General features: G+C 43.2%; 1 protein-coding gene across 8 annotated transcripts in view; it reads right to left on the bottom strand.

The window, feature by feature from the left end:
- lrba (LPS-responsive vesicle trafficking, beach and anchor containing) overlaps positions 1-27,061 on the bottom strand; it is a 147,404-nt gene that overhangs the window by 116,704 nt on the left and 3,639 nt on the right. For all 8 annotated transcript variants that reach the window (XM_040187221.2, XM_078109148.1, XM_078109146.1 and 5 more), the window contains exons 2-20: positions 15,007-15,238; positions 13,799-13,899; positions 12,826-12,921; positions 11,655-11,776; positions 10,969-11,095; positions 10,278-10,397; positions 9,178-9,324; positions 8,502-8,699; positions 6,993-7,126; positions 6,309-6,417; positions 5,798-5,950; positions 5,276-5,444; positions 4,947-5,026; positions 4,111-4,173; positions 3,390-3,487; positions 3,173-3,265; positions 2,463-2,571; positions 1,995-2,076; positions 22-145 (exon numbers count right to left, since the gene is read on the bottom strand). In XM_040187221.2, the coding sequence (XP_040043155.2) occupies positions 22-145; positions 1,995-2,076; positions 2,463-2,571; positions 3,173-3,265; positions 3,390-3,487; positions 4,111-4,173; positions 4,947-5,026; positions 5,276-5,444; positions 5,798-5,950; positions 6,309-6,417; positions 6,993-7,126; positions 8,502-8,699; positions 9,178-9,324; positions 10,278-10,397; positions 10,969-11,095; positions 11,655-11,776; positions 12,826-12,921; positions 13,799-13,899; positions 15,007-15,238 (2,357 nt within the window). The remainder of the gene's footprint in view (positions 1-21; positions 146-1,994; positions 2,077-2,462; positions 2,572-3,172; positions 3,266-3,389; positions 3,488-4,110; positions 4,174-4,946; positions 5,027-5,275; positions 5,445-5,797; positions 5,951-6,308; positions 6,418-6,992; positions 7,127-8,501; positions 8,700-9,177; positions 9,325-10,277; positions 10,398-10,968; positions 11,096-11,654; positions 11,777-12,825; positions 12,922-13,798; positions 13,900-15,006; positions 15,239-27,061) is intronic.

The raw sequence follows: 27,061 nt of genomic DNA on the forward strand, positions 1-27,061 counted from the left end.
GCAAGGTGGAGGGGTTCTTACCTGCGGTTCTCTCTGCTGTTATTGAACAGTTTGATCATGTCGGACAGGAAGACTTTGCGCACCTCCATGCTCTCGGGGGAGGAGGGGGAGGTCTTCAGCAGAGCGGCTATTATCTTCAGAATTTCTAGAAAATATTAGAAACATACCAGTCCGTTTAACATTTGTTTGTTTTTTTTACACTAAATGCTGTAATGAAAATATGAAAATAATTCTGTTCAGATCAAATAAAAGCATCAGTGTACAAGTTTTATTTTTAAAGAAAACAATTTAAAACAATTGGTTTCGGGAACAAATCAACAACTAAATGGTACATTGTGTCAGAAACCATCTCCACTACCAGCCGTGCACACCTGAAAAGCTTTGTCTGTGGTAAGAAAAACAACAGCGCAGCATAAAAAGAAAGAAAGAAAGAAAGGTCCAGGCCATTGATCTTTATCTTACAGTAATGGTTTTGGTGTCGTTTCAAACAGAGTCGCGGGCCCTACTGGAAGACTCGGCTTCGGTTAAACCGAAGAGACGGACTGTTTGGACGAATTATCTAGACAATGTCAGTGTCCATTTACTTTGAGTGGAGAGACGACGGGGGCTTGGATTTCACTCGTCCTTGGCGCTAACCGATGCCCCTTTGCCCCGACAGACGGTTGTGTTGTTTCTACGCCTTAGTCACTCAAATTATGAGTCGCTGAACCTTTACCGCCAGAAAATTACCCCAGCATGTAGCGGGAATGAGGACGGAGGGATGGCGTATTCCCTTCTTTTTTCCATTTGCTCTTGGTTCCCTTCCCTCGAGTTAATTTGTGGGAAACGGTACTTCCTCGGTTTGTTTGATTGGCTCTGACGTTACTAAAGACTGCAATCAGGGGGCCATTTTGGGAGTTTGTCGCAGATTAAATCAAGGGAATGCACGGCAAAGGGGAAACAGACCGCCGCTCTGTTCCATAGACTGTGCTCGCACGTAGAACCCCATACAAGGTTTCTATGATATACACCGCCTGTCTGGGACGGCTGAGTAGGAGAGTTTTTAACACAACAAAGGCCGAAGATAATCAATGTGTGACTTCAGCAGGACCTTGTCCGATTAAGGCTGGTTGGAAGTAAACCTTGGTTGTGATTATACCGAGTGCTTGGATTTCAAGCTGATTAAAGTTGTGTGTCCAAGAAAAAAGTGCACGTATGTATCGGTAGAAAGGAGAATGGGATACGTTTTCTTTTCTTAGCTGAAATGAATATGAACATTTTAACATAAGAAAAGAGTTGACGTGAAATTGGAGGGAAGTAATGGCCTGTAAATATAAGATGGGAGCAGAGATCAAAGCCTACAGTCGCTCTCTCGGCTTATTAAGTTGCCGCATATGAAAAAAGCCCCTTCGACTGTCTCCTAGTAATGATGCACTGCACAAAAAAAGAATTATAAAGCTATGCCATGAAGTCATAAATAACATTACTAAAACTATGTCTAATTACATGTTATGATAGAACAAATATTTAAATATGTCTTATTTAAGTTTTACGGGCAGGTTTCTTTAATTAACTATTAAAATATTACAACAACTATTAAACAATTCAATATTTTAAGTACATACAAATATTGAATTAATGTATGATTAAAGAAAATGCATTGCAAAGAATAACCTCCAGATTTTATTCAATGCAATTTAATAGTTGATTAAATGTATTAAATGCATACCCAAAACATATTTTTTTCACACACTGAATAAAACTAGCAGATGTGTATATTTGTCACACAAAGCGCACCAATCCTCATCCTCGGGAAATGCATGACATCAGAGCTTCAGTTGTGTGAAAATACCCTTCTGGCTGCGAAATTGATGTTGTTCATTTGTTTGGCTGTATATAGCGATCGCACAGCTCCATGGGGGATTTCCTCTCGGCGAGCATGGAGCAGTAGGTATGTGGAGGGGAGGCTGAGGGGATGATTTAGGAGAGTAGTGTGGCGCAGAGGAGGCACTTACGTGGGTTGAGAATCTTCACAGTGGAGTCGGGGTCCGGATGTTGTTTATGGATCACTTGAGTGCAGATCTGCTCTGTAAGAATCTAGCGGCAGGGAGGGGGGTTGGTGGAGGGGGGAGAATTCAAGTCATAAACATCCACATGGGCCTCAACAATAACAGAGACACAAACCACACTATGGATGCACAAAGCTTTGTATGTGTTTCAGCATCACATAGTCAACAACCGAATAACATTCAAATTAGGTTTCTGCAGCCGGGCGGCCACAAAATATCCGTTTCAACTCACTAATTAAGCTGTCAGGTTGAATAGTGAAATTTAAAAAAATGAAAAATAAAAAAAGACCATTGTTCAAAAGGTTACACAATACATGGTGGCATGCAGTTGAAGACAGGGTTTTTATTTTTTTTTATTAGTTTTATTATTTCAGCTGTGCGTGCCGAGGCCTGGAGCATTTGATGAAGACTGACCTCGAAGAGCACGTTGTAGGTCGTCATGGTGAACTGGCCCGAGTGGAGCATCAGGCGTTCAGTCAGCAGCGAGAACAGGCCGTGACTCAGCATGACCTCGGGTTTCCTCCTAATCAGGACATTAGGAGGTCCAAGGTAAGTCAGTAAACATGTATGTTTGCGAGAGCACAGCCTTTTTCCCTTAAAATGTAAATTATATTGAAAATGTCACAAGATACCAAACTTTTTTGGTAGAAATTACACAAAACAAATGTGGAGTTTCTGATTAGTCAGATTATTGCAGCGGTTGACATCTGTAGCCGACATGGAAGAATGAAAGAAAAAATCTCTTCTCACTAAGTCAGAGCGGTTCTTCACAGAAAACTCCTTTCATCTCTGGTGAAGATCATAGATCAGCTCTTAATCTTAGCTGCAAATCAGCTGAAAAGCTGTGGACTGTTTGCAGATAGTCTCACTGTCAATCTTGCATCTGGATCGCAAGACTAAAAAACGGATCCCAAGACTGTGCTTGTTTTTTTCTGTTCCTTCGACTTGAGGGTTGTTGGAAAAATAATAATTGGTGGTGGCCATTTTGGCTTTGTCATAGCAAATACTGTAAAGGGGAGAGCTAATGGACGCCTTAAGGCATTAAGCTATGGGCCGGATTCAAACCTGCACTGCTGCAGCTACTAAACTACACACAGGCGATTTCAGTTTGTGGCTGTACTTACTTTGGTGGCAAGTATTTGAGAAAGTAGCCCATCACTTTGAGGGTCTGCACTCTTATTCCTTCACTGTTTGAGGCCAGAAGCTTGTAAATCACACTGTGGAGAAAGAAAATTAAAATACTTTATTTATTTATTGATATGTAGAAATATAGAAGCCAAAAATTGTTTAAATTTATCAGGGTTTTTTTAATTAAAGAATATTAAAGAAAACCATCATTACCGGATCCCATTGCGCTGGTCGAAGGCATGGACCATCGGGCCCGGATGTTCGGACATGAGAGCCACCAACAATTGCAGTACGTCCATGATGTTGTCATCCTGAGCGAGAGAGAAGGGGAGACTTGGGGCATTTGTACTGCAGACGAAGAGCAAAGTTAAAAATACAGCACCTTGTGGAACTCAAGTGAGTGGGCTTTTAAGGGGGTGTCTTTATTTATAGGGGATGGTTATTCAGCTACAAATGTAAATACAAAACAAAAGCTAACAAATGTGCCTCATTCCCTGCATGGCGTCCTCGTGATGTTTAGTGATGTCAGCGGCAGCAACAATGTCCGAAGGAAAGGCCCGGTGGAAACACTGCATTACATCACAAGCATCTGAACTAAAGAATTACAATATGCGCTCTATAAAACGAAGGGCTGCTACATGTCGGTGGCTTTTCCAGGCAACGTTGTAATCACCGCGCATTCGTACACGGTCCACTGCATTGCTGACGGATTCATTTGTTATGCATCACTCCACTGTAAACAAAACCCCTTCTGTCAGGATGTCTAACTGACAGACTTGGAAAACTAACAAGGAGCACAGAGGCTGCCTCTGGCCGCAGCCATAAGTCTGCTTTTGCTCTGTATTTCGTTGGCCGAGAGGACTCATTGCAGTAGAGTGGGGCTTTGTTGCCATCTGCTGGTCGCTGCTGTATGAACAAGGACGCACATGCCTACCTCATGCATGGTAAGGAGGTAGTTGAGGATACTCTGCAGCTCGTCTTCCTTCACGCCATGATCCTAGAAAAATAATTGCACTGATCACAATTGTCGGTGTTTTACTCCACTATAACAGATAGTACATCGAGACATCGGCGCAACTTCCATCACAGTATTTGTAAATTTGACCGAGATCGTATTTTAGGAGCGACTCAGTGCTTCGCAAAGACAAACAATCCAAACTAATGAGAACATGATGACCAAAGAAGGAAATCCATCCATTGAACATTTCTCTCTAAAATGATGAGATGAAGAATACATACAATAGCACTACACAGAAAAACCTCCTGCCAAAATCAATTATTTAATCCCAACATGATAATAGTTATAAAAATGCCAAGCAGAAATTTAGACTTTCTAAATATTACTTTATTAGTTCAAATTATATTTTGATTGAAATACAATAAGGTACCCTGATGCAATATTAACTGCAGCATTTTATCAATAAAATAGAATGTAATAAAAAATAGTAAATTTTTAAAAATTATTTTTAATAAAAAAAACTTTAATCACCCAGACGATATCTGCATAGCATTTCTGGTTGAATAGGAGTCAACCTACACTTGCTGTTGTTTAAAGCTGCAGCTGTTTTTTCATACATATTGAGTCTTGTTGGTGCTAATGACAAATCAAACTCCATCTCCGCCGTAATCAGAGGACAAAAAGATCAATGGACAAAAATCTGCCACCAATACCATTATTACACATTGTGGGATTCAAATGTGCCAGATTCCTGAAGTGACTCAATAATAGAAGTCTATTTTGGTTGTTTGTGCTGGGTTTTTGGAACGTACCTTCATTATGAGCTGCTTGACAAATAACAACAGAAAGGCTCTCAAAGAAAGGATCTCCCTCTGGTTCGGCCGTGGACCATCTGAAAACCCAAATGGCGAACAATGGCTGTTGAAAGTTGCTGGTTAATGAGCAACGATTCAGGAGGATAAAGCAAGACATCATAAAATGATCAATCTAGGGCTTCTTTTGAAAGCAAAGGGTGTGCGTCCTTAATCATGTACATGTGAAATCTACCGTGGCCTGCATGATCTGTACATGTATTTGAAAGGAAGCCAGAAGTGAGAACACAGAACTGTATTTTATTGCATCAGTGTATATTTTTGCTCACCTAAGCCTTTGGGCACGACTCCACTGCGGTCCTGGGGGTTGACGACCCAGTAGTAGAATTTCATTGTGTGCATGACTTGAAGTACCGTGCCCACCCTGCGAATGGTGTTGTAGATGGTCACCGTGCTGATGAACTCTGTGGCCAAGTAGGTGTAGAGAGTTTGTTGCACCTGCAAAAGATACAAGCTCGTAAGAAAACAGACTCAATAGGCTCAATAGTTCGAGTGGAATCATCGTTTTTTTAGAATGTGATACCCAGAGGGTTCTAGACAAGCCATTCTCATTTAAATAGCAATCACTGGCCTACAGGTCGAGGGAAAACCTTGACATCTGAGAGGAACTCTGAAACACTAAAAATAAAAATGTAGGGCGAGGCCACACAGCGGGAGAGGGTGATGATGACTGTGCCGGTCTGGGTGTTGTAACCAATTTGTGTGTCTGTGTGTGTATGTCCATCCTTACAAATGCAACCAAATGCAGAAGAAGGTGCCGCTGTGTACATTCACACATGTATTCATCTTACCTTGGCAGGGGCATGGATCCAGATGGCGGGGTTGAACAGAATGTGGTCACACAGCTGCTTGAGCAGCAAGATGCCATTCTGCAAGTTGCTAAGGTATCTGGAAAAGGCCAGCACAATGTCCAGGACGGGCCGCGTCACATGGACCTTGGAGGACTGCAGAGGAGGGAGGGGGGGGATGATATGTCAGTTAGGAGTCAAAGACGTAGAGAGCAGAAAGGAGTAAATGAGGTACAACACGAAAAGGGGAGGGAGAGGACACATGCAGAGAAAGCTGAGGAGGAGCTCCCTTCTGCCTAACAAGCACACGAGCCAGCTGTGACCTCTAAATACAGCTGAGGAAAAACAAGTCCGTCTCATATTAAGCGTTGGTATTGGTGTGCGCCTGTGGCGTTGAGGGAATCCAGATCAGCCTCATTACTGCACTGGGTTCATTACGTGCAGCTACTGGCACTGGAGGGTGGCTCTCTCGTGGATTTCTCTGCCAGCTGAGCCTCTTTGTGTTTTGTCTCACCTTCTCCAGAGTGTAGCCGATGACATGAAAGCCCTTGCAGGCGAGGACCTGCTCTTGCATAGCCACTGAGTTCTTCAAGAGCTCCATCACAAAGGATAGCAGAGTGCAGCTAAGAGGCCAACAGGGAGACAGAGGCAAAAAGAGCGCGAGAGAGAGAGAGAGATTAGACAGTGACAATAATCTATGGGAGCTGCTGACAAAGCCCCGAGTGTGAGGGGCATATCCTGCATGGAACGTGATTGAATGAGGGTGCCGTGTCCAGAATGCGTTAGGACAGATTCTAGTTGGCATCACCTTGAGGGCAGCGTGAACAACAACGTAGCAAATTCATAAGCGAGATGGCCTCACGTCTTTCAAGATCGGCATTATATCAAAATCTGATACTGCTGGACTTGGACAAAGCTCCTCTCGAGGCAAAGAAGACAACATACTAAATATAATAATGTGTTTTGTGTTCCCCCCCGATTAGTATAGTCAAGAAATATTGAAGTGGGAAGTTAGTATATTTAAAATTGACAATTATATATAAAAATTGACAGATTGGGGAAATTCAGGACAAGCCTCAATATTCATACTTCTTTTAATACATCACATTGTTCAATGCACAGTGTAAAATACTGATACATTGAAGGACAAAATAAAAAACATCACACAATGTATTTGAGTGTATTTGTGTGTAGTTACCAGACAGAGGTGTCCAGCTCCTGGCTGGAAGGCTGGCAAAAATCCAGCTGTGCAAACAGAGGGAAGAGCACCTGCACGCCCCCGATTGAGTGTATGCCACTCTGGACTGAGTGAGTCACTACGGCCTTCACATCCTACAGAAACAAACACACCAGTGGGTCCGATGTCCCATGATAACAGTTGCACTAAATTAGTTCCATGTGATGACATATTTGTTTAGTGTTTGCAAGCAGTTGCACAATCAAAATGAAATAAAACAGATTTTTTTTTACAACGCTGTAGTGTACTTTCTGTCATCACAGGCACAAATTGCAAAGGACTTTACGGATCTTTGACTAAGAGTAAGTACTAAAACCAAACGAGGTCATCAATGTGTGAAAGGGTAAATACAATCCACGACCTCGATACGGTTTGTTTTCATTTGGGGGGAGGATTTTCTTTTCTTTAAATGTTTCTAAAAACAGTCTGCTGCGTTCGTTGGTGTTGTTTTATGTTGTAACATCAACAGAGGCCGGGCAAAATATCCTCCTCTCTATAGGATTGGAATGTTGGAGCATAGCAGAGCTGAAAATATAGGTCACATATTCATTCATATTTCACACTGTGTGAACTGCGTGTGTGAACTGCGTGTGTGAACTGCGTGTGTGAACTGCGTGTGTGAACTGCGTGTGTGTGTGTGTGTGTGTGTGGAATTGTCCGGCTATCTCTGTGAGGACCAATTTGAGCTTTAAACATTTAGACTGAGGACATTTCTGTAAAAGCGGGGATATTTTGGCCAGTCCTCCCTTTGGAGGCCTTCAAAAGCCTCTTGGAGCGTTTAGACTTTGTTTTAATGTTCGGGTAAGAAAAGGGCTTCGGTTACTGTTAGGGTCCCGCTCTTATTTGTGTGTCTGTTTGCTTGCACGTTTGTGTGGTGGAGAAAGCATATGGTTGTGCGTGGCAGCAAAAGCCCCCACCCCCCATCCAAGGCACACCAATGATGTTCTTTGATGAGAGGGCATGAGAGAAAACGCAATTAGTGCGAAAGGAAAGCAATACTTGTATGTGTGGTGTTGGGACGTGTGTGGCAGCAAATGGAAAATCTCCTCAAAGTTCACCACCTACATCTACCAGGAGAATCGCATGACTAGTTGTAAACTAAATAAACTAAACCCTCTGTCTCCTACTCCCCAGTTAGGATACCTGGAAGGCATTTTTCAGCAGGTAGTGAGTCTAGCTCAGCACTTTTGCACCTCTGCCCTAATGAGACTACTAAAATAAAAAGATGCCAACTGGGCTTCTTTCATTATCACATAGGTGGAAGAACAAAGAGTACATACATATATGAACAATGTGAGGGAAGGAGCAGGCGTACAGGTGGGGAATTCATTTGCACCAACATTGCTTCGCATCATGGTGACTTAAGGTTAATTATTAAAAAATGACAATCAAAGTCATATCTACTCCAACTCCGAGGGGAATGAACTCAACTGCTGTACGGCGAGTGTTGCATCAGGTTGGTATAATTACCTGCAGCATGAGTGCGTGGGGTGAGTGGACGAAAATGGAGGCGTTGTCCTTAGGGGAGGACTCGAGGCAGAGCTGGGCATCTGTGGCTCGAGGGTTGTAAGCGAATGAAATAGAGGAAGACAGCTTGCCGTCATACAGTAAGGTCTTGTGATGCTCGGCAAACAGTAAGTCACTCTCTGCTTTGTACTTGAATGTGCCCTGAAGACAAGGAAGCAGAAAAACGCAGAAAGTAGGAGACATTTAGTGGAAGACAACGTCATGGAGTCATTATACATTAAGGACACAGACAAATGAATGTCTTAATATCCAAGAAACTAGTATCAAATTCAGAAAATGCTACTGCGTGTTTTGTGTCTTTATTGTATGCCAGCCTGTGATTATTTTTATGTAGTTGCTCTAAAAGATCAAAATGACATGAAAAAGTTAAGGTTACGTTTAACATATGCTTGCAGGACTTTCCGTAAGTTCTTGCCCTTAAACCAAAAACCATTAAAATAAGGAAGAGCATATTTCTTCATTGCTGATGGATTTTGCCAAGAAGCACTTCATGGACTCAACCATCTAAATCAAACGTAAATCATCTGTGGCCGTGTTTAATTAAGGTAATTTTAATCTCTATCAAGCATCAATTGACTGTAAAGTAAATGTAGGTCCACGTGTCTTTGTGGCTTCCGACCTGGTAACCAGGTCCCAGCTGATAGATCGCCAGGATCTGAGCAGCGCTGAGCGCCTCTCCGAACAAGTAGACCGCTCCCATCTGTCCGCAGAACACACGGTTGGCGTCTGCTGTCTCAGACGATCCCAGGAAACACTTATCAAACGTCTGCAGCAGGAGGGATGTTGGAAGGAAATGGGGGAGGGCGGGGGGGGGGACACAGATAGACAATTAAAGAAGAAGCGAGGGAGGGCTGTAAGGAATTAAGAGAGGAGGTAAAGATTTTTAAAAAAGACCAAAAGTAGACAGAAAGATCAGAGGGATGATTGGCGACACACAGCCTCACACTGTGAGCATACTGTGGCTTCGGGTTATGGTCAGTGTCATATGAGCAAAAGCTCAATCAAGAGGATAATTTGCTTTCAGACACACCTCGAGGAGTCGAGGCATTTTCATTTACCAACTAAATTTGATTAAAGAATGACACTTGACAGAGAGCAATCCCAGAGACAGAGTTCCTATGCTGATGTGGGAGTGCAGCAGGGTGCGTGTACATCGTCATCTTCCACTGCACTATTCGGCGTAAAATATGATAAGAATGGTAACCCCCCACCAGCCCGATGAGAAAAAAAAGACAGTTGATACTCTCCCAAAGCAATATCTGGTTCTTAAATTGATATGATATAAAGTGACTGAAAAATCTGTACTTTTTCACCCACAGGATGAACACTGATCCAACAGCCGGTGGATTAGTAAAATTAGATCGGGCCAGAGGTTCCATGCATGCATTTTGGGGGTTTTTAAGCAATCACAGATCACACTCCGCTAGACGTGAAGAACGATACCACCATGTGAGTGGGTTTATTTTAGCCAGAATATTTTAAAGCTAATAAATTAATCTGCTGCAGCTTAATATTAATTTGACAAACACGAGAGCGGTATCAACTTTCTCATCCAAATCTCTGCAAGAAAAGCCAATAAGACTCATCTGAAAAAACGTCTAAGATTTGTTTTTATCCATTATCCATGAGGATTTATTCAGATATTCATATAGTGGTCTTGTGGTAGTTCTTACGGTGCGCTTATCAATCCGCGAAAGATGTTTCAGAGGTGCTACTTACATCACTGGTGTTGACAAACCAGGCGATGTCTCCAAAGGAAGCCAGTTCCCCGTTCACAAAGCAGCTAATCTCACTGTTTTTCCAGCGGTTGTAGACGTGAACGAGGGTCACCATGTACCACTGCAAAGACAAAAATAAGCAAAACTCTCACAGGTGCAAACTGCTGCTGAATATCTGGGCTCTCATCACACACACAACAAGATATCAATAAGTCAGCATGTTGTATTCACTTGGCCTGCTCCCATCACGTTTCAAGATCCCGCCCACGTCCTCAGCCTTACTACCAGTAAAATAGGTTATTATGATGGTTTCTTCCAGACGTGAAAAAAGGCATTAAAAATAGAGTGAAAAATAAACTAAAATGAGTTATAGGTCCTCATGGAGGTTTATCGGTTTCTAATTGCATCCACAGCGATGGTCTTCTGTCCCTGCAAGGGACTGGGAGTGTCGGGTAATCCTTCGCTCCCGTCGCCCTCATTCCTCCTCTTTCTTGTCTGGCTTCTCCAAAGAGCCAGGTAAGATGTGACAGTTGGGTCTTACAGCATGTCCAGATTTATGTGTGCCCCGATGCCCGTGTGCTATCGACTGACATGTGTGCCGACATATGGTGCCATTGAATCTACAACAACGACATTTCCAGGCTTCCCCTTTGTCGCGTGTGAGAATGCTTCGCGTCACGTTCCTTTCGTACCTTCTGGGGTTTGAAGTCGTACTTTACACAGTGCTGGAATCCTTTCCCCTTCGTTTTTAACGAGGTCACTATCAAACATCCACCCACAAAGTGTGCAGAGTAACCCATGCCTTTACTGGTGCGAAAACTGAAAAGAAAATTTAAAAAAACACAGTTTTAGTGAGGTTGCATGATTTCATGCAGACAACCTACCGGGCAACGCGGGATAGAGGGTGCAATATCGTATCAACGACTCAACAAACAATCATTTCTCAACCTCAGAGACTCATCATTCCACATGTCCGGGGGAGTTGCAGCCCCTGCGTGTGATTTAGTGGATTAATCTATTTTTCTTTTTTTAAAAGGGGACAGGGCTGAAGAGAAGCTCTTATTACACAATCTCTCAAGCAGCTCTTTGGCCATCAAGCTCGCTTAGAATTTTAGCAGACGCCTTAACAGATCCCTGTTGTATAAATTAGATTTTTGACAGAAATTAATTATTGGTTGAAAAGAAGATAACTGAGCCTCTGCTCCTCAGGGAGGAAGCAAAGGACGAAGAGAGCGTTTTTCTGTGAGGCTGGAGGCTGCACATTTTTGGTATTAAAATTAATTTATAAAGAGGACATGCATATGTTGACACTTTCGCATGCATCCATGTAGCATGCAATTCCCTTATCAGTTTGTTACAAAGGTGCAGGTTGACCTACCAGTACAGGTAAGGCTTGTCTTTGTCTACATTGATGTTGTTGAGAGGATCCATGCGCAGCCATGTGTGGAACGTAAACCCATTCTGGTACGGCCATTTTGCTATTGGAGGCAGAGCTATAGCCTGTGAGAAAAAAATCAACAAAAACTGTTGGCACAATTATGGACATTATACTGCTGACAAAAAGTACCAATAGCGTTTAGACGCCCCACCATGGCAATAGAGGTGGCTACATAGTATTAATAAAACTATAAAAAGATGCAATGCATTAAAGGGAGAGGATACTTGACTTCTGAATGAACAAACTGCTACTTGCTACCCTGCGGCAGGAAGAGGGAAGAAAAATTGCAGAACACCCTTTCGCTGTAAGTGGTGAACAATTCATGTGCATGTGAGAGAAAAGCTTCTGTAAACTTCCAGTGTAATAAACATTACAACTGGAGAGCAATTTAACATTTTAATTGAAAGGAATGAACAATGCTTTTGAACGTATTATCCTATTATGTGTATTTCATTGTGTTTTGGTCACCAAAACAACTAGAGCAGGTTGTTTGGTTCTTCAATGAAAACATTGTGCATCTACAGGAGGGACAGGAAAAGGACACAGCTTGTGTTTGCAGCTTAGATTTCGACGACAAAGAACAGGGCAGAAGTTTTAAATAAACAACATGCAGGCGAGGTGCAACTGTAATTCTCAAAGCAGGATTTGAATAGTCCAAAGCTGAACAGCCAAGACAGAATACATTTGGATATACTTTATAGGATTGCCCTTCAGGGCCGAGAAGGGTCTGTGTTGTAGTAGCACACTAGATAATAAGAGAATGTGCAATGTTTATCAATTAGAGAAAAACTGCACGGTCAGTGAATGGCTGTTTAACAGGAAAACAGCTTAGGACGCATTTACAATAAAAAGGATTCAGGAGAGATTATCACTGAATGTCCAATCTTTCTCCTCATTAATGTATAATAGAAGTCTTTACAATGTACTTTTTGGGAGTCTGTTGTGGCAGGGTTCCATATTCTGTGCACATTTCTTCTACTCTTTTATCTTTCATCTTTCATCTACTAGGAAATCAAAAGAGCAGCACAGCTGATTTCCCGGCGGTCGGCTCATCGTCATCTGTGCAAATACGTTGCACGGATGCAATTCTGCCACCATGTTGTGTACTCACAGCTGCATTCTTCCCTGGAAAGCTGAAGAATGAGTCGGGGCCGTTCCTGTGCGCCATGTACTTCAGAACTGACAAAAGCTTCACTGCGTGACGAGGCTGCAAACAGAAGATCACAAAAACACACAAGGATTATTTTAGATGGGCACACACATGCAGACGGAAGCATATGGACCCTTGCTACACACCTACTGTTCATGCACAAAGCCACGAATTATTAAAAGCCAGTGCAGCTTTGGCTCTGCATGTTCTAAATTTACCTCTTAAGACTCATCAGACTTTGACATCCAGCTAGTTTTACTCAGCAGCACACCAAGAACTCAGCAGCATCTTCATTTAGTACATGTTATATCGCATACGTGTTATTGTGTACAAGCATTGTCTACTGGAGGGGGAAAGCTTTTAAAAACACACAGAAATTAATAATCACGGCTGAATCTGTGGGAGCGGTAAAAGTGATCAAATAATCCTGGATAATTGTACGATTTTCAACGAGTGCCTCGTTGTTAGAAGTTCCTGCACATCCATAACGTCTCCCCAGACACTTCACAAAAAACAAAATGGAGACGAGTGTTCGAAAGTGAGGTGAAATGTAAAAGCAACCCGCCGCATTTCCTTGAGAACTTGATTAGTGATTGATTGAGTTTCCCCTCTTGTGCGTCTCTCTCTCTGCATGTAGCGGCTTATCTTCTGTACAACGTTCATGCATCTAGAAAGCCAATGTTGTTGGCTGTGAAACAGCATTGTTTTAACATTACGGCTGCAAAATAAATCAAATTCAATTTTGGGGGAGGGTGGGTAAACTCCCAAACGAGCGCACGCCGAGGAGCAGGATTTCGGGTTGACGTGATTTATCTCGCCACTGTGACGAGGACATCGGCCCGTGGGACGGCAGTGGTTGGCGTGTTGCTCGCACATTCCTCATGCTGGTCCCAGACAACAGAGACAAGATCACAGTGGCATAAGTCTGACTCACCCACTGGCCTTTCTCCCCTTGCAGCTTACTGAAGAAAAGCTTCAGCTCCTTAACTGTGATGCTGTAGCTGGCGAGGACGCCCAACATGTCCACCAGTAGGTCTGCAAGACACACACACACGTTAGAATAAAACTCAGTGGTTTGCTAAACACTTTGCCGATATAAGCGTTGATATTACATGTATAACAATCCTTATTTGCATTTTACTCATCTAATCATCAGTGAGCGACACCGCTATAAAGAAGCAAAGACCTTTTCTAAAGAAAAGTAGGAGCAAGACCAAAAAGTAAAACGAAAAACACAAAAAAACACGATGGAGGACAAAAAACTAAAATGAAGTCGCCACCAGTCTCTTTCATCGGTTATTACTGGCTAACGATGAGGCTTGATGTGACAGATCTATGACGAGTTTGCACGTACACAACCACTGGTTCAAATCTCCAAATGTAAATCATGAGTGACAGTTCTATCCAGCGGGTCTTTTTTGTTAATGTTAACTATTCATACTGATGCTCAGCTGTTGAGTTTGGTGCTAACGACTGGAGAGCAGCTGATTTATGCCATTAGAGAGGAAGTAAAGCAACCAAATTACTTTAAGTGCATTTCAAAAGATCCTTTTCCACATGCACAGCTTCCTACGGTCAATAAAAGTACATAAAGTGTGCAAAAATATTGAAAAACAAACAGTATATAATTGTAATACATAATATAAGAGGCATTTCAGTTGTAAATGTATATTAATACAAAAACTGCATGAGTCCTACTGTAGGTAGAGGACGTTGCATTTGTGCTGTGTGAAATATCCTCATGAACATTACTTCCTACTATGGCCGCATAGTTACTGCTGGGCTGCACTACCCTCGCTTGACTGCACCAACGCTCGAGGCCAGCACTGTTCTAGCTAGCAAAAGTTCACTGAGCCGAATGGTGGAGGATTAATTCAGACTAATTTGCAGATGGGCAACAGACTAGGTCGACACTCTGGGGAGGAGGCTGTGCAACAGCGTCACTGTTGATGCAAAAACGAAGGACGGATAGGAAAGTTTAGACCAAAACAACAACAAAAACACAATTCAGGAGTAACCAAATAACAAGAAAGTGTTTCAGATGAGTCGGATGACACTGAGAATGTGGCAGGAAACGTTGTGCCCCAAGCCTCAAATGAAAAAAAAGAAAAAAGGAGACATCTTCCACTCCGTGGCGAGTACCTGCGATCATGCTGTCCGTGGTTTGTACGCGCCGGAGCACCTGCTGGATGAGTCCTACGTCGGTGCACGCCTGCAGGTTGCGGACGCTCTTCTTGAGGATGGCGGTGAAGATGCTCCAGACCTCGGCCTGACAGGTGGGCTCACATTGGTCCAGCAGCTCCACCATGCACACGATGCTGTCGGGTTCTTGGATGATGAAGTTCATCTCGAGGTCAAACTGGCCACCGACCAGCTGCAAGAGCGGTGCAAAGATGTCATGAGGGAGAGAAAAGAAACATTTTTAAAAAGGCATATAGATACTATGTGTGTGCACACTCGCAAGCAGATGATCAGTTGTGCTCAGAGCAGAAAATGTGATCCAATAAGCCACGTCAGTGAAACCATGTGAGACATCCAGACAGACACAAACGGGCAGAACCATATTTAGAGGTCTTTTGTCCCTGAAGGGCCCTCAGATACAAATGGCATGTGACGCAGCCTCGCAGTCACAGACTAAATTAATTCTTCCTTATGACATACGAGGGAAATACACAGCGATGAGGCACAGTAATGTGGACGGTCGCACTATAACCGCAGTTACAACCAGCATTTGTACATCTTGCAGGAATGCATCTTATGTGTGCCGAGCGGAGAGAATTAACAGTTCCTTCCACAGCCAATCAAACAAGTTTGTATGGTGAATGACAAACAGAAAATCATCATTCACGGCAGGAAGCAAGGAAGTAAATGCATCCGTCCCACCGCGTTCGTCAGCCTCAACAGTCATCGTGGGCTGAAGCTCGCTCAGGAGCCGCCCGGATACACTGCTGGGAGTGATGCTCGGATATAAATTGCAGGAGCCATAAATGTCTTAATTTGTCACTTCTTAATAGTTTTGATGACATATTTATTATTGGACCCTGGCTAATAGAAAAAAGATAAGGTGAATAACAACGTTGGGTGTCCAATTAATATTGCGAGCGAGGCGGTCGTGTTAAGAATCAAGGAGGTGTGACTGCACAAAAAATAAAAGAAAAAAAACGAACATGAAAGTCGTACTCGGCCATTAAGCAGGGTGGATGTGAAAACAATATGATTTGGAGCAGGGAATGAAAACTGTCCCATTAAAATGAGTGAGGTCGGATTAACGCAGCAAGTGTGTGGTGAATACAAGATAGGGAGGCAGGGAGGGAGGACGCTGCTGCCACAACATCCTTAAAGACGAGGCACAAAGTGATGATAACGATGACACACACGTCACATTATGTCCATTCACCCCCCCCTCTAATAAATATCTATGGATTCATGTCAGCATTAACAATAACATGGATGACCTTGCTCAAGGACCATTTCCTTTGTCTAAACATCATAAAGCCTTGTTTTTAACATTGACATCATTGTATATCTGTATGTACATGTAAATATCACCAGAATCTAAAGTGCCAACTCAGATTTAGCATTAATATTTAGCTTTAACTTATGGTTTAGTGAACAATGCAGAGCCTAATGAGACGTTTGCTTTCATCGACCGGCCAATAAATGTTGAATGCAAAGATAATCCCTTTCCAAATAACCATACATACGTGTATTTTGATGTAGATATAAAAGAAGCAAAAAAATCAAATTAAAGATGATAAAAACACACATTTGAAAAGAAATCTACTTAAATCGACTGATTGCCAATCACATCCTTTGTTCACTTTTTTATGTTTTAGTCCTTGGAATCGGGTGCAAGTCAAGAGTTGTAACTTCATATGACTAAACACAAAATAACGCAGTAACACTTGAACCGACTAGTGCCCGCACAGCAGCCTGTATTCTCCCCTTTTTGTCACTTTGCAAGTAGACGATAAATCATGCATTCTTTATCGGAGTATCATTTATCAATTTTGGGTGAGGATTGCAGCCAGGTCTGCCGTTAATGGATGTCGGCTGCCATTTTGCCTCCGTAACAGTTGATTTATGAGCGTGACACTCGGCGCGAGTCATCCATCCATCAGTCAGCCGACCAAGGAGACTGAGAACAAATACGAGGACGGACACACATGCAGAACCAGGAACTTTACTACAACAAAAACGTATTGTGTGTGTGTGTGTGTGTGTGTGCGGTCCCCTGTTTTGTTTGGTGTTATAATATGAAATAAAAATGCCTGACGTTTGTTGGTTTGATTCTCGCGGAATGCTTGTGCCGTGTTTGTTAGTTTTGATTAATTCAGCTATTAGTTCAACTTAACACACGCGTGCGCGTTATTTAATGACAAGACAAGTGAAGACCTGTGAATTAATTCTAAAATGAAGGAAATATAATGAGTCGGTTTGCATTGGCAGTATCATGTACATTTCTAGAGTAATATAAAACAGATAAAAGCAAGTAAAAATAAATACATTTAAAAAAAAAAAAAAGGTATAATCCAGAAAGTAAAGACCCCAAATCTCTTTCAAATCAAAAAGTTTCTTAAGTTGTGTATTTTAAAGTCTGTGGACATACATAATGAAATTCAAACATTCTTTATCTCAGGCAGCACACCGCTGGTGATCGTCTCCAGGTTGCTACTGGGACTTTATGTTTGACTGAATTATGCAACAATTAATCAACTGCGATACCCTGAACCCAAAAAAAACTGATCACATTGAATGCATCTACTGGGGCATGGCAAAGAGGTTTACCACATTTCACTGTACTACGTAGTTCAATTCAATCATTTACACTGCTCTATTTCAGGAACAGGCGTGAGGGTTTGCCAGCCGCGGCCGAGGAGCCGCCACAAAGCCGATGGCCTTCATGGCGGCCAGTCACCGGACCCCCGGCTGGGTAACCCGGCCCGGCCGGCCTGAATTAATCATGGCTGAGCAGCCGAGCGGCCACTGGGCCGAAGCACAAAGCACAAACGGGCTTCTATGGTCCCCATGGAGGACAACACCAGGGGGACGGCAGGGCAGAATGCTGCGCCAGAACGTGTATTCTATCTATGGGTGAGCAGGAGTTGTATTTCAGGAGGCCGATGCCGGGGGAGGGGGGGTTAGGATTCTTGGAAAGCGAAGAGGAGAAAACGAACGTCCACACAGTCTGGTAACATATTTACAACAAAAAAAAAAAAAATAGCTTGGCTGTGCTAAAAAAAGTAGACAAATTGAAAAAAGATGACAAAGAAAGAAGTGAAAATTAAGAATGAAGTAAAAAAAAAAATAGCATAAAAGCTATTTATGTGAAGGTGTAAACGAATAACATCTGACCAAAACACATGCAGCAGGCACTGATTCACACTTTATTTTGCCCAAACAGAACTATCCCAAAAGCACTGGTGGGTAAAACTGTGAAAAAGTTAACTGCTTTGGCCTTTTTATAAATAAAAAATCAAGGGAAACCAGAGTCAGATTCCACGTATGCGTGAGCAGCATACTTGGCCAATAAAGCCAAATTCTGATTCTGATAATGAGTCTGGTGTAAATTGCAAGCACACACGTTTTGGTAGTGAACAAGAAATGAGACGGAGAATAAAAGCAAGCACTAAAGAAGCGGCGCTAGAAGAAACATTAAAATGATTGCAGACGGCCGTGTGATGCTGAAGATGAGAGAGCGTAACAAATGAGGGCTGCTTTGCAATAAAGGGGGAGGAAATTACCCATCTTATGAGTAACAAGCAGAAACACTCCTCCTCCCAAGTTCCGGCCGAGGATGAGACCTACTAACACTGTGTGTGTGTGTGTGTGTGTGTGTGTGTATTCGTCCTTCAGTTTCCTCCCCAAAGAAACAGCAATTAACTGTAAGGGTGAAATCATTTGAACATGAAGTCATTTGCCTGCAGGAGACGACAGCGGACGGACAATGGAAGAACGCCCTGTGACGAGTTTGCACTCGCGGCTCGCCTCTTGCCGCTCACGTGGCGTGCGTCGGGCCTTTGAGTTGCTCTGCGCCGTCGGAGCGAGCTGCACGCATCCCCTGATGTCATCAGGGGAGGACAACAGGTCTCGGGGGACGCGTCTGACGCCGGTGATACCTCGGTGGTGAAAAGGGTACGTGGATGTCATTTACAGGCCCCGTCGGGCAAGAGGCCGGCTTACGCGTTGGCTCTGCACGGCGCGGCCGGGGTTTCACTGCCACTGGCCCACTTTTCCCAAAACGGCTCCCCCGACTGCATCTGCCAAAAGACGGCTGAGCAAAACTCCCAATCACAACACACAAACCGAAAAATGTACCACACCGACACGAAACAGGAACGCGTGAATGTGATATGACAACATTTTATAATCCGGCATTTCCAACACCGTTCAAATGGCTCCGGCAGATAATCTGTCCGACTCAAATCCCTCTGGTGCTGGTGCCGATGTGAGGGAATGAGCTTCTGGTGAAGATGAGGGGATATAGTGAGGCGAAACGCTTGTGTTATATCATGCTCGCGTTAGAAAATATTCAAGCAACATTCACAGCGGTACTACCGTTAAGGATGCATGACTTGATTTGGCCAAATCCTTCTAAATGTCATGTGATGTTGAACATCTGTTGGGCTCGCAAGGGGTCTGCCAAGTGCTTAATGCTCAATTTAACTAATCTATCGTTGCCAGTTTGAATAAATGATTTTTTGCAGATTACGGCGTTTTTACTTCAGGACTGTTGTTAATTCCTTAAGTCTCGCGATGGCCCAGAGATGCGCACGTTACACCATCTAACCGCATTCAGCTCAGAGAATCCATATGAAACTGTATGCTGTGCAGCTGATGCCCGGCGTCCATTGGAAGCAACGAGAGAGGACGCTCAGCTGCCCGGGAGCTTCCAAGGACTCCCCTTGTTTGATTAATTGAGGGACGGATTAATTCATTTTTGTATTCATATTGCTTTACTCATATGCAAACAATATCTTGAACCCACAATCCCCAGATAGAAATTCCTTAGCTTCTAATTCCTAGACCAGAAATCTGCGCGCAGGTCCAAAGGTTCCCGATCGCCATTGATTCGCTGGCTGAAGACGCAATAACACATTTGATTTTCTCTTGAGATATGTTGGGGGCCACACGCCATTGTGTGAAATTAGAAAAAGGCCCACAAATATCCAACACCTCCGGCAACCCCAGCTATTTGTGTGTCAGCAGGAAGTGGAAGTCCAGCAACATCCAGTGTGAGAAAAGAGACACACTAAATGCGGGATGACAACTGACCTGTAGAGTGGCGCAAATAATGGTACACCATGTTGGTGGTTTGGGGATATAACTACCATGCTATTTGTATCATAAAACGTAGCCAAGGAACAAAAACACACTGGTAAATTGGTATGACACAATACGAGAACTGTAATCGCAAAAAGTGTTTTTTTGAACATCAGAACTCCCAGAGATTAGTTTGCATATTTCCCTTTCCCAGTCGATTTTTTGTGTGTGTTGTTTTTGGTCAGATGAAAATGAATGAAAACTTATGAAAATAAGGTCTGTGGTTGAGAGATTTTAAAGTTTGGTTCTCCAGTATAAAGAACATCAGTGGACATGAGTTTAACATGAGTTTAGAAGCATCTGTGTCTTAAAAAGGTGGTTGCTACAGTAACAAGTGGCTAAATGACACCATTAAACATCACCCAGCTGCCAAGTCCACCTTTGTTTGAAGTCGGTTAGCTTTCAATAACTTTCGTGTTGTGAAAATGATCTGTCCGGGTAAAACATTCAAGCAAGAACCTTTTGTTATTTTCCAAAAACAATCACAAATCTGAGGAAAAGTTCCTACGCGAGATGCGGGTTGTTGTCCCTGCAGCACGATACATTAGAATAGTGGACGGCCGCTCTCCATCGGTCGGAGTAGAAGGTCGAGAGGAGACAATCATGCACGCGTTGACCGTGGAGTACAATCATTTCCCCGGACTCACCTTCTAAAGACTAATCTAAATCTAAAGACTGCCTGCCTCCCTTACACTAAGAAACAAAAGACCGGAGAGATATTTTAACAGCTGGATTTCTAAAAATATCTTCACTGGGGCTTTTGATTTAAACGGTGTCCGACATTTTTCACACAACATTAAGCGTGACAACGCACAAGCAATAGTCTGTTCAACACATCATTGGCTTTGTTGTTCTGTTCATTTGCTCGATGACAGTAGATAACTCACATGGATACATGTGTACAATAAGGGCACGCTGTTTTTTTAGATTACATTAAACTGAACGTTTATACAATCCCACAATTTACCCCGTAAAATGCCATAAACACATTGCGACGGGAGAAAGAAATTCACTAAAAACCAGAAAAGGACGACCGACCATCCTCCGATTTCACTCATTGAAACATACGTACATGCACCTGGTCGACTTGAAGTGCAAAACTGCTTTTTGACCCTTTTAAACATCCGGCCGACGGGGAAGCGTTACACAAGTAAGTGTATAACAGAACACTTTTACGGTCTATCCGGCAATCTGCCTTAAATTGCTGAGTGGCTGCGATTGTCAACATCAGGAAAAGGCTGGTCAGGAAATGGTCCTCATTACACATCCCAGACCAGGCTTCAGGGGAATCAGTTTTCCCTGAGCAACTTTGACCCACTTAAGTCGTCTGCCGATAGAATGAGATGTTGAAAATGAAGGCTTCACGACTAGAATACGACTTATTGGCTGCATGGATTTCTACTTTGTGTGCTCTCCGTCTGGAGCGAGATGTGCGGTTTTAACTAAATTCAGGCTGAAGCTTCCCTGTTAATGCCGACTGGCAGATAACATGGAAAGTAGTGATTGGGAGTTTGCAAAGTGGTAGAAAAATACAAAGGTTTGCTCTGGTGTAACATGTTGGATGCTGGATCAAGGAAGTGAAAAAGAAAGAGCCAAACATCCAATTTGAGTTTGTCAACTTAAAAAGTATGTCAACTTTGTTCAATGTGAACAGAACAGAATTGCAATTTGTAGAATAATGAAATAAAAGCTTCATTCACTTTCAATGCAAGTAAAGATCCAGGATAGGAATCTATCAAGGAGGCGAGACGTGACAGGATTTGAGCAGTTTAGCTCCCCGGCCAACCAACTTCCTGAAGGAAACACAGAATCAGAAACCAGTAAACTTCCTGTAGTTTGCACCTAACTTTGTCATCATAGCTCCCGATCTCGTCCTGTGAACACAAAGCTGTCAAAAAGCATCGAATGAGAGAAAGCGTCAGAGCCAGAAACAAACAGCACAGTAGAGAGAAGTCAAACATTCGCTTACACAATATTCTCATCAAAACAACAAAAACTTGCATTTGGAGACAAAAGGCAATGTCTTTGCATGACAGTTGCCTCTGGGGTTTCCAAATTTACTGTTGACCCTTGATGACTTGGGTATAATTCAATGCAACATCCGTGATGTAAACTGCCAAGCCGATGACCGCGGAGATGTTCCAGCACGAACACATGCGACCTCTTAACATTTACTTTGCGAGGCCTCTGTGACCAGGTGCCGCCTGTCTGCTGGTCCTGTAGATCTATGATGGCGTCGCCTGACGTGTCGTGGGTTACTGCATCATTCTTCTCAGACATCTCAAAAACACCCCCTTGACGTGCATTGTGGCGGAACAACATGCAAATAACATATACAAATTCAATCCTCTAAAACGGGGTTGGATTATCGGCCAGTCAGTTTAATATTAACATTGTGTGAATCATTTTCCACCAAAGTCAGCTATGTTTTCTTTACCTCATAACACACATTTAAAAAGGGGTGGGGTCTAACAGAACACTAAACATGTCTTTTCAAACAATGTCAGACTAAATTCTCTGTGCAACATAAAACGCGCAGTTAAATGCAAATTGTAAGGGGACGAGATAATCAGATATGCGTTATAAAGTGTGTATAAGTAAGTTTAAATAGAACAGCGTGCACTCATTATGTCAACTGATAAACAAACGGCACCAATTTCATCAAGAGTACAGAGAGACACCATCGTCCACCTCAGCCACTACTTCACAGTCAACACCTCTGCCATGACTGTTACATGACACAGGCGTGATGAGTCATGGAAGGTTTCGCTGCACGTATCCCAGGTAACCTGCCTATCTTCAGCTGTATGACAACCCGATACGTCGCTGACTAAATCATGTCAACAATGCTGCATCGTGAGAGAAAACAGAGGTTTGATAGTTTAAACATGTATGTCCTGTCCAATGCTTTTTCTTTAAGGGGAGAAGGAAATGGATCTGTCTTTTCAACAAAAGCAAATGTCTACTCAGTGTTACAGCAGGTGGTTTAATATCTGGGTGTGAATCAAACGGCATTCAATTCACCAAAAATAAGCTGGTATCTCAAGCAAATAAACAACCAAGCACCTCATAACAAATTTGATTTAGGTAAACACCACACAACCACTTTACTTAATTTTGAACAAGCATCATTCTTCCAACAGGAGACACGTCTGTGAGAATAGTAAAAGAGGCATTTATGGTTAGTCACCCGTGATGGTTGTTTGCCAAAGGAATCCTAAATGTCATGCTCTAAAACACAGTGTGAATGTTCATGGTAAAAAGCCCGCCTATCACACGCTCTGCTTTTCTTGGTCTGCGAGAAGGAGCTACGGATGCAAGGCACCGATATTTAACAGAGCTTCACTTCACCAACGGCCTCTGGTACGCGTCGCCCGTATTCCCTGCAGTCAGCGCTTGGTAACCGAGGAGTTTGCCGATGCAGAGTGAGAAAGCAGGTCGAGGCCGGAGGAAAGCGACTGCGTGGCACCACTAACCTCATCCATCAAACCTTGGAGTCGCACGGTACCAGTCAACGGTTTGCACACACTTTCTCCTTCAATGGCTTTTCTTTATTTTTATTTGTTTAATTGAACAGCTGATCAGCGACCCGGAGAACGAGCTGCGTCAAGAGAAAGCTCTTCTCACCAAACAGGGCTGAAACGATTACTTTCCTCACTCCCACACTGACGGCCGGGTAAACACAAGCAAAGGGAATGTACTCCTATCGTCATGCCAACGTGAGTTTATTTAAACGGCATTCATTGAAAGACGGTGACCGAGAATCAATCTTGTAACTCTTACTCAAACTGAACTCTGACCTTGACCTGATGCTACTAAATGCAGATTTTGTAGAAAAAAAAAAAAAACGTCTTTCCTTTTCATAGATGGATGCTTGTGTTTGCCCTGATCTTGAGATCTGACCCCGGGTCATCTTCCTGAATCATAATCATTCACTTTTAAATGATTCGGTTTCTCTGAATAATCAAAATAGCTTTTAGTCAAATAGAGTTTACTAGTTACTGAATGGAAGTTTTAAATGTATCCCAGCTATTCTACGAATAGTACAGTATTACATAATAACAAGCATTCTGTTAAAATGCCTTTAAGAACTTGCCCTGTTTATAGACAAACCAAAGAGGATAGATTTAGGCCAAGACGTCGACTACTTTATGGCCCCATTTCCTGAAAATACGCAGCAACAGACAAAGAGAAATAATTTGTGGGTGGTTAATCTTTCACTTTAATCATTAACAGCAAGCATGAATTTCTATGCTTTGAATGTAAAACGGAGTCTGACAAACACTGCTCACTTGGGAAATATGGCTTCATCGATTTAATGAAAGCCAATTATGAAGAATGTCAAGCGGCAGTTGAGAAAAAAAGACAAGAATAATACAGACACAATTTCTATTCTTCCAAAAGCATTCAAACAACAGATGAGTTATTGACTAATATGTCTTCTCTCCACCAGAGACACAACTTTACACGAGACTTGGGAGCTCATCTCCAGCAGACGATGCATTGCACCTCCATGTGTATCAGATGCCTACAAATAACTGCATAAACAAATTAGTTTACAACCGTAGTTACAACCGCGGCTCATCGGGCTGAAACGTGAACATTGAAACTTATGGATTATTGCGCACTGTGTCGCAATAACCCTAAACCCGCCACTCCAGAGTCCACAGTCGGTCTTACTGCAATCAGAACAAAAAGACAAAACCCCCCCAGGAGCTGGGTGAGCACCAAATTGCCGTGTGGTAAGTTTGCATAACCGTAGAGTAGAAAATGAATATACGTCAGACTTCCACAAAGCCCCCTATTGCAAGTGTGTTCAATCGCTATTGAATCCAGAGGCCGTCCGGCTGTTTGTCAGCCGGTGAGGAGGAGGCCTGACGGCGGTCTTATCTGATCTGCTCGGGGTCTAAATGAGGTCTAACCACACTGACATCCAGGTAGAGCTGAAGTGCAAGCTGTCCAACCTGTGTGCCCCCCCCCCCTCCTCAAACTGCTCGCTGCGTGGATTTTACTGCTTTAACCGGCAACAACAGTTCAGCTGTCTCGGTGTCGGTGGAATGAAAATACTGAGAATTTAAAAAAGGTAACACAAACAGAACTATAAACTGCGGCTGTTTGTTTAGACAACAGCCCCGCACTCTTCGCCCCTCTCCCCGATGGCTTTTTAGCCGCAGTGGAGACGGAGGGGAAAGGTGTGACCGTGGAACGGGGCTGAAGAGACACAGATAGTGTTTCATTCATGTGTCAGACTAGAGGGCTCTTTGTTGCTTCCGGAGGACAAGGATCGCCCTTCGGCCGCCTTCCCCTTGTGTCATTGTGCGCCGCTGAAGGGACGCTCTGTGGGTGTCGTTGCATTCCGGGCTGCGTCATGTGCGTGCACACGGTGGGGCCCGGGGGGGGGGGGGGGGGGGGGGGGGAAGGAGCAGGAAAATATTCACGTTGCTGAGAACTAAGTTCTCAGCAACGTGTTCCGGTGTAGTTCCGGTGAATTACAATAAAAAAGCATGTCACATAAAACCCAAACCCTCTCAATGCTACATAAGTGGAACAAATCGATGATATGGTCTTTAAAAAAAAGGTCCTGCAGGAATGACTTTTGTATTAAAACCTTATCTCGCCATTAAACGGCAGCCATTCTTAGTTGTTTTAGTTAGTGAAGGCAAAAATAGCCTCTGCAGATCTGCAGATACCAAAAGCAAAGCTAGTAAAATCAATTTCACGATTTCAAAACCTGATCCAACAGGAATTCAAGTCACGGCTACTTTGCATGATTCTCCCCTGCAGTGGTTGTGTAAGAAAAAAGGTTTAATAAAACAAAAACACTATTTTAAGAAAACACAGGAACGGTGCAGTTTTAGAACAATTAATTTCAGTTATGACAGCAAGAGTCTCTGAAGGAGGATCCTCTGTGGCAACATCAGTGGAAGAAAGAACCATCAAGGAGAGACGGCGCCGGTCACGACAAAGAACAACACCTGACGACAATTCAGATTTTAAAATAAAGCAGATTTTCTCTTTGACGCTTGGAAGTAAAATGTTACAGAAGGTGGCTACTTTTTCTTCAGTTTGCAAAGTCCAAATGAAACTAAATACAGGTCCGTAGCATGAAATATTTACGGACCTGAAACATAAGAGGACCTTCAGTCTGATGTAGATTTATGGGCTGCCATGATAATCCCATTGATTTGTGGATATTGAGAAAAAAGAATGCTACGTCCCAAAGATGGACATTAAACATGAAATCAATATTTACAATCGTTTTGTAATCGCATTGCTCTTCATGTGCATTTCATTTCCACAACTAGCGGCCGACCATGTGACCTTGACTTCAGGTGGGGGGGGTTACATTCCACACAACAAAGTCCCCCATCTCCTGTGTCACCTGCCGGGCGAGCCGTGAGCACGTCGGTCAATGGTTTACAAAGCGACTTCTCGGATAATCGGAGGAAGGCGGCGTTGGGATGTGAGTGAGCTGAGATTGGAACAGGTGTTGCATCCCGATGTTATTGACATGTTTTGATTCATGAACTGAATTACCGGGGGGCACGAGCGTGTGAGCCCATATGGACCTTAAGGAACACATCCGCGAGCTTAGCCCGCCCCCTGGATGTCGACTGAAGATGACATCACAGTCGTGGGACACACGCCTCAGAAGTCTATTTTTCGCAAACCCGGAGGGAGAATCGACGCGACACTTTGCAGCTTTCGTTGTCTCGTTTCAGTTAGCGAGGACGAGAAAACCAAAGCACGGCTGCTTCCTGTAAAAACTGCGGCCTGCCGCTAACAGGAAAGGAGCTCACGCAGAACGACTGTACCAGTCACCAACCTGCCATACAAGAAGAAAAAGAAAAAAAAAAGGTAAAGAAAACCAATC

Source organism: Gasterosteus aculeatus, chromosome 9 (genome assembly GCF_964276395.1).
Source record: "Gasterosteus aculeatus chromosome 9, fGasAcu3.hap1.1, whole genome shotgun sequence".
Classification (NCBI taxonomy): domain Eukaryota; kingdom Metazoa; phylum Chordata; class Actinopteri; order Perciformes; family Gasterosteidae; genus Gasterosteus; species Gasterosteus aculeatus.